Source organism: Mauremys reevesii, linkage group 1 (assembly GCF_016161935.1).
Source record: "Mauremys reevesii isolate NIE-2019 linkage group 1, ASM1616193v1, whole genome shotgun sequence".
Taxonomy (NCBI): Eukaryota; Metazoa; Chordata; order Testudines; family Geoemydidae; genus Mauremys; species Mauremys reevesii.
This window is the reverse complement of record NC_052623.1, coordinates 33,348,276-33,367,020: the sequence shown is the minus strand read 5'-3', so window position 1 is coordinate 33,367,020 and position 18,745 is coordinate 33,348,276. Positions and strand designations below refer to the sequence as shown.

At 43.9% G+C, this 18,745-nt stretch overlaps 1 protein-coding gene across 6 annotated transcripts in view; it reads right to left on the bottom strand.

Moving 5' to 3' along the window:
• The window catches only part of AMOTL1 (angiomotin like 1), a 141,734-nt gene that overhangs the window by 94,789 nt on the left and 28,200 nt on the right, over window positions 1–18,745 (bottom strand). For 2 of the 6 annotated variants that reach the window (XM_039538657.1, XM_039538675.1), the window contains exon 1: window positions 9,296–9,545. The exons of the other annotated variants lie outside the window; for them this stretch is intronic. In XM_039538657.1, the coding sequence (XP_039394591.1) occupies window positions 9,296–9,344 (49 nt within the window). In that variant the 5' untranslated portion in view covers window positions 9,345–9,545. Of the gene's footprint in view, window positions 1–9,295; window positions 9,546–18,745 lie in introns of those variants that run through there. 6 annotated transcript variants of the gene reach the window in all.

Here is an 18,745-nt window from a genome sequence, read left to right as displayed (position 1 = left end):
TTAAGTGGATTTATTCCAGATTTATGCCTAGGAAACGAAAAGCAGAATTTGATGTTATAAAAAAATATTAAAAAGAAACCGTGCTCATTTGCTCCTCGCAAATTTCTGACATTTCAAAAGATGATGTCCAACGAATTTCCATGTAGATTTATTCTTGGGGAGAGGTGATTTTTTGTTTCTTCAATTTAACTCTGCTGCTCTGAGTGGATTGAGGACTGTTCCCCTTTAATATTCAGGAAACAAATGGAAACCAGATTATATCTGTCCCAAAGCTGCCAAATAAAATGTTTTATTAAAACAAAATCTTCCTGGGATTTTCCCAAATCCACAAAATATTCCTGAGTGCAAAAGTTTCCACTGGGAATATTACATTAGCAGATAGGCTACATCTACACTGCAAAAAAACCAACAAAAAACCGCATGGCAGTGAGTCCCAGAGCCCGGGTCAACTAACTTGGGCTTCCAGGACATGTGCTGCAGGGCAAACAATAGCAGTGTAAACATTCCCTCCCAGACTTGAGCCCGGGCTCAGAAACCCAGCAAGAGGAATGGATCTCAGAGCCCAGGCTGCAGCCCGAGTGGGAACACCTACACTGCTATTTTTAGCCCTGTAGCATGAATCCCATAAGCCTGAGTCAGTTGACACGGGATCTGAGACTCACTGCGTGGCAGGGAAGGGGGAATTTGCAGTGCAGACATATCCATATATGTATCTAGCCATCTCCCTAATTCCTCTAGCTGTAAGGATGCTGCAAAGTGCAAGCTATTTCCACCTGAAAGCTGGAGTAACATTTTACCAGCTCAGGCCTTTAAAATGCAGGACTACTCTGAAAAGTGGCTATATAAGAAATGGCATTGTGGGGCACTAGACTTTTGTTTAATGGATTCCTGATCAAATCTGCAGAGTTCATATATTAAAAAAAAAAAAAATAGACTCTTCCCTGCCTGCCAGCCCCGCAAACTCAGCCGGTGCTCTGAGAGTCCAGTGGAGCTCTTTCTGTCTTATACATCATCACTTAATAAATACTCTGCCTTCAGCTACGCCTGCCTGTTCAATCCCGCGAGCCTTCAAGCACATGCACCCACACATCCCCAACTACATTTGAAGACAATGAGATTATAAATGGTTTAAATAAGGGCCTGCAGCTATGGATGAGACATGAGATTCAAAGCCTTTCAGAGAGCTGGTTGGGATTGGCAGGGTGGCAGCTAGGAAATAAATACAACTTTTTACATATAAACTGACCACATTTTGTTAGGAATCATTGTAAAACAACAAAATATAGAACCCCATGATGCCATTTTTATGGCAACTTTTCAGAACTGCACTTTAAGTCATACGTCGCTCAGGCTCCGCAACAATCAATCATGAAAAAGCCAGGGAATGTTAGAATTGTTTTGCTTCCTGCCCCATCTATTGTTTACTGTTGGGCAGATTCTGACTCTTTATTCCTCCAAGTAACACTTGACTCCTCTGTAGTTCAACTGAAGTCAAAGGAATTATGCGTGGAGTACGGAGATCACATTCCAGCTTTATGCTAGCTGGATATAGTTATAGCAGAAGTCACCAGTTGGCACTATTACAGTCTTAGGGCAGGTCTACACTATGGGGGAAAATCGATATAAGATACGCAACTTCAGCTACGTGAATAACGTAGCTGAAGTCGAAGTATCTGATATCGAATTACTTACCGTCCTCACGGCGCGGGATCGACGTCCGCGGCTCCCCATGTCGACTCCGCTACCGCCGTTCGCATTGGTGGAGTTACGGAGTCGACATGAGCGCGTTCGGGGATCGATATATCACGTCTAGATGAGACGCGATATATCGATCCCCGAGAAATCGATTGCTACCCGCCGATACGGCGGGTAGTGAAGACGTACCCTTACAAGTTGGGGGGGGGGGTTCCCCTTAGAGTGCTAGTAGTGTACATTCTGTGCAGTATGCTACATTGTTAGTTTCGAGATGAAGATTTCTTTCAGGGGGAACTAGTGCAAGCCACAAGGGAGTTTGCTCTCTGCCATAATCCCTAATTAGAGTCAGTTCTTGAGGCGCAGTTGCTTCCTGGGAACTGGGTAGTGATGTGGGGCTGATTCCTGAAAGAGACAATTGCCTGCATATTGTTTGACCACCTCTGTTTCAGGTTTGCTGTATATGAGCAACTAAAGCAAATTGTACTAAGAAAATACCCAGACTCCATGTCACTGATTTCTCCTACAACAGGAAACTGATTTGCAAGGCCCCCAAATCTGCTACCTATTTAGTTGGGGTCACACCCATAGTGCACTAGTCACTTTGCAAACACAGAAGAAAGCAGACACACTGCTCCAAAGAGCTTACAGTCTAAAAAAGACAAAGATAGAAAAGGATGGTGGAAAATGATGCAACACACAAGCAAAAGGCCTGATTTTTCCACCTCACGCAGTGAGCATATACACTGAAATCAATGCACAACAAGGTACTAATCAGAGTGAGCAGAGGGTGGCAGAATGTGGCCCTAAAAGATCAGAGTAATAGCAGGTGCATGGCCTATTTTTTTTTACAAGTTTGGCCGTTCGCTAAGTTAAACAAAATTCTCCCCCTCTGTCATGCAACTCCCCCATCTTCCCCTCACAGCAACCCTAGCTTCAGTCTCAGCCATCTGGCTGATCGCTAAACCAATCATTGCCCTGGTTTTTATATTATATAACGTTTGCACATAGGAGGCTGAGCTCTCCCTTGTTAAAGGGCGGGCAGCAGAACACTCTAGTTACACTTCTGTCCCCTTTACTGTTTTCTCCCTACCTCTTCCCTTTCATGGTATTTTCTGTGCCAATAATGACGTCCCAGCTCCTTACACTATAATAGCTCTGCCCTGCCCCGAGTTCCACCTTATTCCTCATTCTTCCCCAGGTTGCTCTGTGGGAGCTCTGTCCTCCTCTCTGGGACTTCTGTTCTTCTCCATTTTCTATGCTTTCATCATCTCTCCCTCTAGTCCTCACAGGCCTCCGCTCGTTCCTGCTCTCCCTTCTCCAACCTACACCTCTTTTCCTCCCCATCTCTCTCCTTCCTATATATTCCACACTCCTTGTCAGCTTTCTCCCTCCAATCTTACTCTCTCTCTTCCACTCCCTCTCTCATACATGCACGCACATGCACACGCTCACTCCTACTTCTGACTTTCCTACCATACATCACCCTCTCTCCCCATACCAATAAGTCAGTATTCAGTCTCACTGGCCTCCTTCTCTCTTTGCAGGCCCATGCATGAAGATGACTTCCTCCATTATGGGATCCCCGCCCAGAACAGCTGCCTCCTCTCCCTCTTGTTGCTCAGTGGTTGCCCCTTAAGCCCCATATCCTCTCTTCTCTTCCACAGAACCTCTCACAACCTCTGCAGGGCCCTGCTTTCACACCATGAGAACAATCTCCCGTTAAGCAGTTACAGCAAAGCCCTCAAAATAGGTCTGGCTGGTATCTAGCTGCCAAGTACTAGTAGGCTATACATAGGCTATTCCGGCTCAGTTCTAGCCCCGAAGGCAAGTTTGTCTGGGGCTCTAAACCCATGCATAAGCCACTTATGATTTAAGTCAGTCTCCAACATCATCAAAACACATTTCAGGAATGGAAGAATCTGACTTGGTCATGGATTGTGCTACAGATTATCCTTTCTGAGAGTTAGTTAGTCCCGAGCTGGTAGATGTGGTGTGCTGGAGAATCTTCACCAACCCCACCCAAACAATCCGGTTAAGCCACAAATCCAAGATCTCTAGATCCACTGATTTTGGTGAAGTTACACCATCATATTTGGGTCTTCAGCGTGTGCTACACAAAATGAGCTATAGGTATTCTATGTAGGACTTTCCCGATTTTGAGGAGTTTGTCCTGCATCCCGACCAGAGTACAGTCGGGACGCAATTTGTCCCGATATTTTGTTTCCTGGTCTTTGGCGGCAATTTGGCGGAGAGTCCTTCAGTCACAGATGGTCTTCGGTGGTATTTCAGCGGCAGGTGCTTCTGTCTTTGGCAGCAAGGTTTATTACCCACCACTGAAATACCACCAAAGACCATCCGCGACTGAAGGGCTCTCCGCCGAATTGCCGAACTCCCAGATAGGTGAGTGAAAAAAAAAAAAAAGAAGAAGAAAACAAAACACCCCCCTCACGTCGGTCCCAATATTTTCCCCTTAACATCTGGTCACCCTAATTCGATGTGCTGAATGCCACAAACAGATTCACAGGAGTCTTCAACATATTGGGCCAAGTCTTCATATGACACAAGCAGAGAATTTGACCCATTCATTTTAACATTTCATTCGAGGTCCTCCAAAGCTTGGCTGGATGGCTCCTATTTGGCTGCAAATGCTCCAGCATTCACCACGTTGTGACATCACATCCAGTGCCAATACTCACAACCCCTTGTGAGTACTGGCACTGACCCACGTAGGATCAGAGAAGTCATTTTTTGGTATGTGATATGGTATTGAAATGGGGTTTTGCATTTCCATTATTTCTCTTTTTGGGATAGAAGATAAAAAAATATTACTATATATTATAATATTACCTCTAATTAGAGCAAGAGCACCTAGTTTAGAGTTTTTATCTGAAGATCACAAAGGGGATAAATACCAACATTGGCCTTTCACAGAAGGGGAAACTGAGGTAAAGATGACTCGACTTGTCCAATGTCGCCTAGCAGGCCAGTGGCACAGCCAAGCATAGAACCCTGAGCACCTCTCCAGTGCCCTATCCACTGGACCACACTGCCTCCCAAAACATCACTGACCTGACCCTGCTACTACTATTTATTATTTGTATTACAGTAGTGCCCAGAGGCCCAGACTACGATCAGGGCCCCAGTGTGCCAGGTGCTGTACAACCCCTATAGGTCGATTCCATGCACAGTGGGTTTCCCTGGGAACTTGGCCAATTATGTTCTGCCTATTTACATTCCCTCAGCAATTTCAGATGGATCAGTGTACTTCACCTCCTATACTAAAATGTTATGCAAGACTGCTGTGCTCTGTTATACAGCTACTATTTTTCCACGTCAGAAATACACCTCTACCTCAATATAATGCGACCTGATATAACATGAATTCGGATATAACGCGGTAAAGCAGTGCTCTGGGGGAGTGGGGCTGCGCACTCCGGCGGATCAAAGCAAGTTCGATATAACACAGTTTCACCTATAACACAGTAAGATTTTTTGGCTCCCGAGGACAGCGTAATATCGAGGTAGAGATGTATCTGCATTTTTAGTGACACGATCACTATAAAGTTACCTCATAGAGGTATTGTGAGGCTTAATCTGCTAATGATTGTAAAGTGCTTTGAGGTTTTTGGATTAAAGTTGCTGTAGAATTATTATTAGCTATGACATCACAATAGGGTACATGCTGGGGCATCACAGATGGGCAGGAGCATGGTACTGCAATTTAAGTAGGACTGAAAAGAAAAAAGAGGAGACTTTAATGTAACTAGAGGGTGAAAACCCCCTTTACCTTTGCTATTTGGAGCACTCAACACACAATCACTTTTTTTGATAAAGTATTTACAGGGCACCTTTAAAATAAAGAACTTTTCAAATAATTAACTCTTTTTGTTAATTGCAACATAGCTGTCATAAATAAACCCCTCAAATTTCCATACAATGTAAAAGGACCTCATTTAATTTAAAATCACTCTCTCTCTCTCTGAAAGGATTCTTGGTGGGTTTTTTTTTACCTGCTATTGTAAAACACCTAAGATTATTATAAAGTATATTATATACTTATATATTATAAATACACTATAAAGTATTACTATAAATACTACCATGATCAGGGCCATACAAATGCATCGATAGAGAGATTAGATATAACTGAGAATTTGCTCTGTGCATTTGACAGCACTTACTGAATAATCATTTGCACTGTTTCTACTGTATAGCCACTAAGTCAATTTCCACTATTGTTCTTGTGGGTCTTTCATACAGCAATGGGAAAGATGTTTTAAAATAGGAAAATGTAAAACCACAATAACTGGCAGCGGGACTTGTAATTTCAGATTCTAAACCTGCCTCAATGTAATTGTTTTCTTCTTTAAACTGACTAGGTTTCCCATCTATGCATCCTTTATATACAGTTTTATCTTCATTCTCTCCTGTGGTGCATTAGTATGTTTCACCATTCTCTAATAAAGTGTAACCTAAATACAAAAGCTTCTTTAGACCAGCTCCTTCTTCTCCCCCAGCCCACCACCCCCATGCAATGCCTGCAAAAGAAGAAAATACCCTACTTATGTATCTCCTCTGACTTCAAAAATCCCTTACATGCATATTCCCCTTCTCTGATAATGTACCTTAAACTCTCATTAAAATTGCTAAATACAAGCATCCAGAAAAACAAATTCTAATCTACATGTGCTCTAAAGGCTCCTATCTCTTTGGCTTAACCAACTGCTAAATGATTGCTGAGTGTTTTCAAACACACATTTTCACTTCTAGTGCAGGATGCTCGATTGAATAATTATTAATGTTACTTTAATCACAACCTCAGTCATTAAAGTGTTTCAAAGAAAGGAGTCGGTTAACACTTCTTGCACTGATGACCTAAACCACTTTAAACTACAATGGATAGTGCACATTTCTGATGTATATTGAGAAGAGTATTACAAGTGGCATAGGGTTCTTTTTAATAAGGGACTTTTAAGGGACACATTGCTACCCACAGATATTTAATTCCTTAGCCTTAAAGTTCAGATGGAAATAGTTTCAGTGTTCACTAATAAAGTTTAACCAAAACACCCATCAAACGCTTGACATATTCCACCTTAAAAGAAAACTGGAAACATAATGATAGGACTTGATGGAATCGCCATCACTGGGGATTTTTAAGAGCAGATTGGACAAACACCTGTCAGAGATGGTCCACTCTAGATAATACTTAGTCCTGCCTTGAATGCAGGGGACTGGACTAGATGACCCCTCGAGGTCCCTTCCAGTTCTATGATTCTGTGACTTAGGCTAGATCTACACTGGGGAGGTGGAGGGGGTGACTGAAGTCGGCATATCTTAGGTCGATTTACCTGGCCGTGAGGATGGCGGCAAGTCAACCGCAGCTGCTCCCCCATCAACTCCGCTTCCGCCTCTCGCCGCGGTGGAGTTCCGGAGTCTATGGCAGAGCAATCGGGGATCGATTTTATCACGTCTACACTAGACGTGATAAATCGATCCCAGATAGATCGATCACTACCCGCCAATCCAGTGGGTAGTGTAGATGTACCCCCACAGTTATTTCTTTACTGACCCTAAACTATTTTTAGCATGGTAAACACACAGAAATCATGTGTGTTGCTTTGGAAGGTTTTAAAAATGATTGTTTCATAAGAACAGCCATACTGTGTCAGACCAATGGTCCATCTAGCCCAGTATCCTGTCTTCTGACAGTGGCCAATGCCAGGTGACCCAGAGGGAATGAACACAACAGGTAATCATCAAGTGATCCATCCCGTGTTGCCCATTCCCAGTTTCTGGCAAACAAAGACTAGGGACGCTTCAGAGCATGGTTTTGCATCCCTGCCCATTCTGGCTAATAGCCATAGATGGACCTATCCTCCATGAACTTATCTAGTTCTTTTTTGAACCATAGTCTTGGCCTTCACAACATCCTCTGGCAAAGAGTTCAGCAGGTTGACTGTGTGTTGTGTAAAGAAATGTGTTTTAAACCTGCTGCCTATTAATTTCATTTGGTAAGCCCTAGTTCTTGTGTTATGAAGAGTGCATAACACTTCCCTATTCACTTTCTCCATACCAGCATGATTTTATAGACCTCTATCATCTACCTTAATCACCTCTTTTCCAAGTTGAAAAGTCCCAGTCTTATTAATCTCTCTTCATATGGAAGCTGCTTCATACCCCTAATCATTTTTGTTGCCCTTTTCTGTACCTTTTCCAATTCCAATATATCTTTTTTCAGATGGGGCAACTACATCTGCACGCAGTATTCAAGATGTGGGCATACCATGGATTTATATAGAGGCAATATGATATTCAATAAACATGGAGTCTCTCTCTGTAGAATTTAGGATTACCTAGCTCTAACACTGCATTAAACCTGAAGAAAACATATAAATCAGCTGAAAAATAAACAGTGTTGCTGCGTCTTCATGTTAAGTACCACCCCTATCCCAGGCAGCATGCGCATGTGATGGGACTCCCAGCTCCCTGACAGCAGCCCCTATGAATTAATGTCCCCGTGTCACTTCCCCTACACTGCCACATTCCAGGGAAAGCTCATGGGGCAGATCCTGAGCTGGTGTCTGTCCGTCCAGAGTTCCAGCATTGAGCCAGCTGAGGATCAGGCCCCATCTTCTAGAGTGTTGTTTGCCCAGAACCTTCAAAGATTCTTTTTTTCAATGCAACTCTTTCAAATTATCACCCAACTCATTAAAAGTATTTTCTGGAGGGTTTATCTAACTGCCCTATTTCTGACAGTACCATGGAACAAAGCCAGAATTGCAGAACCAGGCTGCTGAAGTACAGTACATCTGTATCGACTGATTGCAGAACCGATATCAGAGCATGCACGGTATGCCCCGAATTCTGGTTACTCAGCACAGCCTTCATAAAAGCATGTGGCTTATAAGCTTTTCTCTGTTTGAAAGCCCACTAAGGCAGCGAGTCTCAAACTGTGGGACAGGACCCCAAAGTGGGCCGCGGGGTCGCCAGGGCTGGCTTAGACTTGCTGGTGCCCAGAGCCAAAGCTCAAGCCCAAATCCAAGGGCTTCAGCCCTGGGCAGCACGGCTAAAGTTAGAGGCCCCCTGCCTGGGGCTGAAGCCCTTGGGCTTTGGCCTATCAGCCTAGGGCAGTGAGACTTTTGCTTTGCCCCCTCCACCTGGGGTGTCGGGGCTTAGGCGGGCTCAGGCTTCAGTCTCCTCTCCTGGGGTCGCGGTGCAATGAAGTTTGAGAACCCCTGCACTAAGGCACCCTCTCAATCTCTCTCTCTTCCAGCCTTTTCTCCCCTTCCCCAGTCTGCTCCACAATCAAGCACTGAGCGAGGCAGCAGGCACTTCCACGGTCAGGCAGCTCTGACTTAAGGAATCTCAGACACTGCAACCATATGTCAGCCTCTTTCAGGGAAAAGCGAACTCACTTGACTTCCCAGTCGCTGTTTACATCCAAAATACAGCCCCAAAGCTGCAATCAAAGGCTTCAAGCCTTCCGCGGTGCCCCCCCCCCAAAAGTCTCCCCTGCTCTGTTAAAGGAGATCACATGGAGCAAGTAGCTTTTGCAATGTCCCCCCACCCCCACCAAAAATAAGTTTGTGTTTATTACCTTTCACTTCTTGCTCAGAAGTTCCCGGCGGAAACTTTGCAATCCACATGAGGCTACCATGGCTAGTTTTGTCCCCACCAAAAAAAAAAAAAACAACCCAGCATAAAGCGGCTACCGTGCAAACGTGCTGCTTGACATGATGTGTAGAAAACGAATCGAGATGCAGAGGAAAAACTCAGATCCACGACACAACAATCAGCCCCATTCACACTGGAATGAAAGGAATGTCAGAGCTTTACCTACTGCCCAAATCATGGTAGTCTCTGCTGGGTCCTAATGTTGCACCATGTATTCAGCGAGAGTTCAGTCCCACGCAGACTGTGCTGAGCGGGATAGGGGGCTGGCATCAAAACGGTAACACTACACTGTCGTCCAACACAGACACACACACACACGCCGATGGGCTGCCAGGTCCTAGTGCCCCCGGAGTAAGGCAGTAAGCGAAGTCTCTGGCAGCGAATGCAGTGCTGGCACAGCAGGGCCTGCTGGTGGTCGAAAAGCAGCATATTCCCCTGTAGCAGGAGTTTGGAGATTTTAACTGTGGTTTCATCTAAAGCTCTTTAGGATTTTATTCTAGGCAGGGCCACCCAGAGGATTCAGGGGGCCCCTTCCATAAAAAAAAGTTGCAATACTATAGAATACTATATTCTCGTGGGGGCCCCTGCAGGGCCCAGGGAAAATTGCCCCCCTCCCCCCCGGTGGCCCTGATTCTAGGGCATAAAAACGCATTGAAACAGCTTTAAGCAACCGCTTAAGGGAGTGACAAAATACTTGGTGGTCTTCTAGTGAAGATGGAGCGGTCATGCTCAACACACAGGGGGGCGGTCTGGTAATTTCTAATTAGAATGGTCTCTTGTGCAAGTTTCTTCTGCCAATATTTGCGCTGGAACGGATCAAACTGAATCTATCCCTGAAGGTAATTTAAGATTATTTTGAATATAAAATAAATAAAATCAAATTTCATTCAATTTTTGTTGGTTTGGAGGGTTGGTGATTGTTTATTTTTAAATCTCACCTTCCCACTACCCTGCCCCCTCTCTTCTCTGGAAGCCATTCTGCAGTTCCATTTCTCAAAAAAGTCACTTGCCAAACAGGAACCTTAAGAGATCCTTACACTAAAATATGCCTTCAATGCCTAACAGATTTCTGCAAACTTCAGGGCCTGCTGCACTGAGTATCTCCTTTTGAAGGAGGCAAAGGGTATGTCTACACTACCCACCGGATCGAGGGGTAGTAATCGATTTATCGGGAGACGTGATATATCGATCCCCAAACGTGCTCCCATCGACTCCAGATCTCCACCAGGGCAAGTGGCGGTAGCGGAGTCGACACGGGGAGCCGCGGCTGTCAATCCCGCGCTGTGAGGATTGGAGGTAAGTCAAAATAAGATACGTCGACTTCAGCTATGCTATTCCCGTAGCTGAAGTTGCGTATCTTACATTGACCCCGCCCCCTAGTGTAGACCAAAGCAAAGAGTAGGATTCCCTGCAGCATGTGAGCCCCATTTTCCTCTCCCTACCAATTCAAAGGAATGGCATAATCAATAAAATATTGCTTGATAAGGTGATGCTGGTTTATTAATACCCCAATCCTGCAAACACTTATTCAACTTTAGGATAATAAAAGTAAACTGCTACATAAGTGTTTGCAGGATGAGGGCTCAATAGTGTACATGATGGCTATGTTCAGGCTTTGAGATGGTCATAGAGTAATCACAAATAATTTGTGTCAATGAGTTTTTAATCTCATCAGGAGCTGAAGAAGGCTCTTATCCAAAGCCTGTTAAAAATCAATGGAAATGCTCCCATTCACTTCAATGAGCCCTAAAGGACTCTCAAATACATTTTCCCGCTATTTAACCAGCTGCATAGATGGCCCAGCAATATTCAACAAATTATTTTTTTTATCAATCAGCAAGTAATTCAATAATTATATCTATATAAGTATTTTATACATTCATAATTCAGTAATAATTTTCTCCAGTAGTCATCTGTCCTTACTTGAGACCCCCTTTCATGAACCTCATCCTCAGAGTTACCACACTTCTTTCAATTCAATAGTATTATATTGGCATGACAACTTAGACAATTGTTGCCAAAGTATAAAAAGACAGAACACGCCAATCTCTGGTAAAGGCAGACATGGTGAGCCTGATTCTCCTCCCAGAATCAGGAGTACCTCCATTCAAATCAATATTGTGACACAGGTGTAAACCACTGACAGCAGAATCAGGCCCAGGATAGAGTTGTTTCACCTGGCTGCATTTGTCATTGCCCATAGCTGAACTGGTGTCAGGCTGCTATGTAGCACAGCCCTTTCTCTTCCATTTTTTGCCTTTGGTCTAGGATTATGCACAGTTTTTCCTCATTGCTTTTCATAATGGAAAGTCTTCTCATGTTTGATAATTTGAGGTGGTAACATTCTTGCATTCCTTCCTCTTTTAGATAGTGGAGTATAAACAGTCCTTCCGTTTCTCTTTTTACCCTTTGCTTGAACAGAAGCACCTCTCCAGATGTATATTTTCTATTATCTCCACCTTATCATCACCACCGACTCTGTATTTAGTAAGAGTCTGCCTTAGTTTTGCATGTTATATTGTGAGAAAATAGTCACTAGTTCTGTACATGCATCAGTTACAATCTACCATATTGGTTTTGGTCTATTCTTCTTAGTAACTTCTAAATATTGGTGTTTCAGAGTTTTTGCTTGAGCAGTGAACATGGTTCATATTGGGATAAGTTTTTTTCTTCTCTTGATTTTATTACTTTGTTGGACGCCAGGGCGTGGAGCTCACTTGCCTTAGGCACCCATGTTAATTAATTTTTCCTCACACCTTAAAGTGTGGTAATACTCTGCAAAAGATTGTGTAAAGATGGTGCAATGCTTCCTGTTTAATTGAAGGCCTGTGAGTTGGAAGTCAAGCTACTAGTAATAAAGATTCTGCAGGCCAAATTCTATGGCGCTCTCGCTCGTTTAATATCATCTTTTCAAGTGAATGAGGCAGAGACTAGAGCTCACACATCTGTGTAACTGGTGGTTGTACTGTGGGATTGCACTGGTGATGGCACACAACTGGGTTGCACAGGTGTAACTGAGGGAAAAATCTAGTCCTGCAAACGGCATGAAGCTACCATTCTCTTGGTGATACATAAGTCAAGACAGAGTCATGCTCATTCTCACTTAGCTGTGTTGACTGACATCCCAATAGAAGTAAAAAGCTTAATCACCAAAGTCACAGATCCCAGGGAACAGATCTGTTGAGCAAGAATGTCTCATTTTTACGTGGTCACTTTTTCAACCATAATCACCATCACTTTAAGATTTTTGTTTTAAGTGGTTAGGGTACCAACATGGGACGTGGGAGACCTGGGATTCCTTGCTCCAGCACAGTCTTCCTGTGTGACTTTGGGCAAGTCACTTAGTGTGTCAACAATGCAAAAATAGAATAAAAAATAATAAAATAACCAAAACCCTGCAGCAGCAAGTCTCAGAGCCTGGGTTTACAGACTGGGGCTTGTGGTGATAAAAATAGCTGTGTAGACATTCCTGCTTGTGCTGGAGTTGGGCTCTGAAATCAGGCAAGGGGGGTGGGAACATGGCTATTTTTAGTGCCCTAGTGCAAACCCTCCGAGCCCGAACCTATAGACCTGGACTCTGAGACTTGCTGCTACAGGAGTTTTTTTGCCAGTGTAGACATAACATTTGTCTCTCTGTGCTTCGGTTCCCATCTATAAAATGGGGCTAATAGCACTGCCCTACCTCACAGAGATTGTTGTGAGGATAAATACTTTCAAGATTATGAGGTGCTCCCCTACTGATAGAATGGGGGCCATATAAGTACCCAAGATGGATAGATAAAAAAAAAATGTTTTTAGCATGAAATCCGGGGGCCTCAGGCATTGGTGGTACCTCAGTCTCTCATTCACTGCCTATGCACATAAATTTAATCTCCTGAGGACCAAAGGGCTTTAGTCTAACCCAAGTTACCACTCAGCGTAGATGGTTTAATGGTCCATTCTGGCCTCAAATTCCATGAAACTATGAATACAGTTCTGGCCATGTCCATTACCTTCCACTCCTTCCCCCATCTCAGTGTTCCCCTTTGGCAGTATTCCTATCGTTTACTTGTATTTCAGCAGGGTCTGTGCCCCAAAGAGCTAAGACGGACAAAGGGTGGGAGAAAAAGTGTATCATCAACATCCCACTTTACAAATAAGGAATGGTGGCGCCAAGAAATTAAGTGACTTGCCCAAGGTCACATAGACAGTCTGTGGGAGAGTTAGGCATTGAATCCAGACCTTCAAAGCCCCAGTCCCATGCCCTAAGCAAGATCATTCTTGCTCTCTGTTAGGAAATCCTCTCACACCGCTTAGAATTTGAGTGAACGATTTGCATTTTGTTAGTATATTTGCACTTTCAGTGTCTTGTTGAGCAGCATCCCGAGTGTGCAGATGTGGGGGAGTAGTATAAATAACATTACTGTTATTAAATCCAGGCCCTTCTCCCTGCTGCACAGCTGCCTCCCTACTCGTTTTCCCATAAATCGCTTACTGTACATATTCCTTCATGTCAAGCAGTGGATTTATTGACTGTGCTGGACAGCAGTACTGTAGAAACAGGAAAACAGGAAATTTGTCAGCACACAGTGGTTCTTTGCCATTCAGCACACCAGTTCCACAGGATGCATTCTCATTATGGCTGGAATTATTCATGATTTAACCTCACCAACCCTACCTAAGCAAGCCATTCTGCTGTGGAGTCTGATTGTGAAGTGGGAGAACTACCGGTATGTGGGTAGCGTGCGTGCGAGAAATTATTTTGTGCTTAGTGCCTTTCATCAGAGGATCTCTAAGCACTGCACAAAGGGGTGCACGCACTCAGCTTTCTGAGGCATGGGGTCAGGCAGGCATACCCCCTTCATGGCATGTACCTGTACTTAGTGCTGTACCTTTGCTTTATTTCCTGGTGCCAACATTTCCTATGGTGACTGGATAGTTCCTTCTTTCATCTCTCATCAGGAGAGACAACACAATGCTAAGGCATGTCTATACTTTGAGCTGGGGGTGCACGTTCCAGCTTGAGGAGACATACCCATGCTGCCTCTGATCATGCTAGCCTGATAAAAATAGAGTGTAGCTGTCACATCAAGAGGAGTTAGCTATCCCAAGTATGTACCCATATGCCAGCACGGGTCCATACTCGGGTAGCTAGCCCCTCCCACCACTCACATGGCTACGTTGTATGTTTAGCACGCTAGCTCTGATCAGAGCTAGCGTGAGTATGTCTCCTCAAGCTGGGAATCACAGCGCAGAAATACCTTTAGATTTCTCTATTTCATTGCTCTGGCTACCTTTACTCAAGCAAACCCTTCAGTGACTGCAGGATTAGCCCTATCCTAGTAGTTACTTCTACAGTGCCTAGAATTTGCAAGGTGCTTTACAAACCCACATAGAAGACAAAGGGGCTGATCCTGGGCTCAGCCCTTGTTCCTATGTGCTACTCTGATGGTGTAGAGGGGCCACAGAGGCACTGCAACAGGCTGGAGGAGAATGGGGTGTGTGCTAGGGATGGGGCTGAGAGGGGAGAATCTCTATAGTGATAAATACTATGGGAATTCTGGGCTCCTCTAGGCTGTAGTGCATTCCATAGGCTGCCTGGGCAAGGCTGCTGGAAATTACAGGAGTCCTAGGTGCTGCTCTAATTTACACATAATCTGTCCTGGAGTCCCTGCCCTGTAACTTGGACATGACACAGACAGTAACAAACCAGTAGGGTTGGCGGGGACAATGAGGAAGGAAGAAGGCAACAATAATAAAATCATTGGATTACTCAGCTCTGGCCTATGCCTATATTCTATGGTACCATTTAGTATAGAATTGTTTTCTGTATTTGCATATCTCGTAGGTGGCATGGCAGGAGGGATCCTTCCTATTCCTTGTACAGCATCTAATAGAATAGGGCTGCTATCTGGATTGCGGCCTTTGGGTGCTATCTAAATACATGTGGGCCAAGATTTTCAAAAATGAGTGTCTGAAGTTAGCGTCCTATATCCCTATTGAGGCATTTAGGTAAGCAGCATGATTTTTAAAAGAGCTGAGCACTCAGCAGTTCCCACTAATCTCAAAGATGCAGGATCAGCCTTGTAGTTAGAGTGGCATAAATTCAGAATGATTCCACCGAAGTCAAGAGCTACACTCAGGCTACACACCAGTTTAAATGAGAGCTCAAGAGATAAAGTGGTGGGGCGCAATGGCTCATGTCCCATATACACATTTGTAAGGAGAGGAAGGATGGTTCAGTGGTTAGGCATGAACCTGGGATTTGGAAAGTATGCAATACCCTGCTCTGCTACAGAATTCCTGTGTGATCTTGGGCGAGTCACTTAATCTCTCTGGAGAAATAAACTACCCACCCCACAGAGGCAAATGCTTCTTTCATTTATAATTCTATGAGCCCACTGCAATCAGCGAGCTACTTGCCTGTAAATGAGGGCAGAATTTGGCCTTGGCTTGTAATGTGCCTATTCATAATCTCTGTAGATCAAAGGGAGGGTCTCTCTCAAAGCCAATTTAAAAATGGTAATATAAGTGCTGTCCTTTGTCATTTAATTTGGTTTGATGAAATAGAATGAATTTTTCTTTAGTTACCTTGAGCCTGTATTGAATTTTATACAAGCTGAATAAAACTAGATTTGTGGGATTTAACTGAGTCTGGTTACATTAGCCAGAGACTCCTCCAAGCCAGTGTTTAGAAGGGTTTGGTTTGGTGTTTTAGCCTATCCTTACAGGTGCCTGCAAAGAGGATTATTTCCTAATTAGGGTGACCAGATGTTCTGATTTTATAGGAACGGTCCCGATTTTGGGGGCTTTTTCTTATATAGGCACCTATTACCCCCCACCACCGTCCCGATTTTTCACACTTGCTATCTGGTCACCCTACTCCTTTTCCATCGTCCTATAGCCCCTTCAACCCACAGTGCACGATCAGGATTGTGCTGAATTTCAGAGGATGATGATCTCTTTCTGCCTATGTAACTTTGTTTCTCTTTTCCCCCCAGACCCTGTATTTTTGGAGACACATTTGCCAGTGCTTTTCAAAGTCCTTCTCTTGTTCAATTCTGTTTTGACTTCACAATGAATTTAGTGGTCGTGAAGGGTGCAAGATTGGAGACTGAAGTTCTCTAGTAGGTAACGGGTCTGGTACAGGCCAGCAGTAGCTCAAGCTTCCTCACACCACTTGTCTAATGGAGTTAGAACTTAACCCTTAATGAGGCAAGAGGGTATTTCAGTTCCCATGCCCACTCAGTCTTTGGCCTCTCTGCTGAGGATGCCTATTATGGTCATGTAGACAACAGTCCACTGTGAACTGGACTGACGATATCATCTCCTCATTTCCCATAGGCCCGTGCCCAGCCCAGCCACCTATTGCTAACAAGGGCCCTGGACATATTTAAGACCAGCGATCTAAAAATGGAAGGCTCTCTACTCTATGAGAGAGAGAGAGGAAAAAAACCTTCCCCAAATTTCCCATGCATTTCTGCTTTAGCTGGGGGGGAGGGGGGAAGCAGAGCAAACATTCCCCAAAACATGACAAATTTTTCCACCCATTTCTAGTGACTCTACTGCACTGAGTTACCAATCTCCTGGGTCATCTGGAGCCCCCAGTCAGCTCTCTGTTAGTGACTCCCTTTTACTATACAGGTCTGTGATGTTTATTACACCCAGGCTGCAGGCAAGATCACTGAACTCCCGCGGACTCGGCCGTTCTGAACAGTAAGTTCAGTCTGGTATTGATGCTCGTTACATTTGAAACCACCCATGCATGTAACCACATAGACTCCAAATGCAAACAAACAAATAATTATCCCATTCCAGCTGACAGTTTGGCAACCCCAGATGCCTGCACCCCATTTTATTTCTTGATTGTGACTGCCACTTCTGATGTTAGGCCAGGCAGCCCACGACTTACAGCATAGCGGGGGGTAATGCTAGCGGGGCTGTATGTACAGCCAGCCTAAGATAGGAACAACCAAAATAGTCGTGGTAAGATGCTTGGACAACAGCATGAACCAAAACGTGGAATTAAAATACCGTCTATAAAGAAGTTTCATTAGAGTAAGTAATACAGATCCATTAAAAAAAAAAAAAAGCCTCCTTACCATGTCTCCTGCCCCATCAGATGGAAAGAATGCTATCTGTTCTGATTAGTCACTAACTTCATTTATCCCAGATACACGGCTTGTTTCAGCAGATATTATTTTAGCAGTCATCAGCTTCTCTGGAATGTTTTAAATTATGAACGGAGGCACATCCACTTCTGCCCTTCAAGCAGTAGTTCCATAATTCCATCAGCAAGAGGTGTTTAAACAATCTAGCTACCAGATGGCCAGTTAACTCAAAAACTTGATGAGCATTAAAAGAAATATATTATTTTATTGCACTTAATTAATAGCCACTGCAAGGTTTTCACTATGGTGACGGCTGTACATATTTATCAGCTCCCCTCCACTGTGCATTTAATACGCGGCATTGCAGCTACAGACAGCAAAGTCATCTCTGCACATCTGGTTTTCCAATTTTGCCAAAGAGCTTTCATTTTTCTTTCCTCTAATAATTTGACCTGTTTCATTTCTGACAGAGGACTCCGTTAAATGGAGCACTAGCTTCCTGGATTCATTCCAGCCAGAGATGAGGTCAGAACAACAAGAAAAAAGAAGCAGCTGGTGGCTAATAAGCAATGGGAACAAACAGGCTAGGGATTTTTTAAAAAATCCAATGGGATTGGATTCCTAGTTGTAATGGTTGCACAGGAACAATGTGCCACCGAAACTGTATTTCCTGCAATCACAGTAGTTGTAGCATGCCTCCCCTAGTACAGCTAGATAATCACACATGTGTTCAGCTATCAGGAAATCTGATGCACAGCCTCTAAGAATTTCCACAGATGTATTAGGTCTTTTACAAAAGCATTCGGAGCTGGATTCAGGGAGAGTTGGTTTCATCTCAAACCCCATTTTTTTTTTTTTTTTCACATCAATTTTTTTTTTTTTTCTCTCACATTCTGATCTGATCCCCTGGGAGAGAGAGACTTCTTTCCTTTTTTTTTTTTTTTTCTGGCCTCTCTCTGCTCCCTGATATTCATTATCTCTATCTAAAAAAAGCGAACAGACCAAATTTCTAGTGCGCTTTTGGGGGGGGGGGGAAGAAGCTGTGGATGTGGCTGCAAAGCATCATGCCCCTGCCTGCTTTACTCTCTCCCTTCTCTCTCCTTTCCTTCCTTTCTCCAAAAACCACACTCTCACCTCACAAGGAGACAATTTCTTCTGCTAGGCTGCAGAGCAAGTGTGAAATGTTCTGTTTTCATCATTTACAGAACAAAAGGAACACAACAGTCACAGGCGGAATCAGAAATGCAGAAATCCTGAATTTTGGGAGAGGAGACAGAATGAAT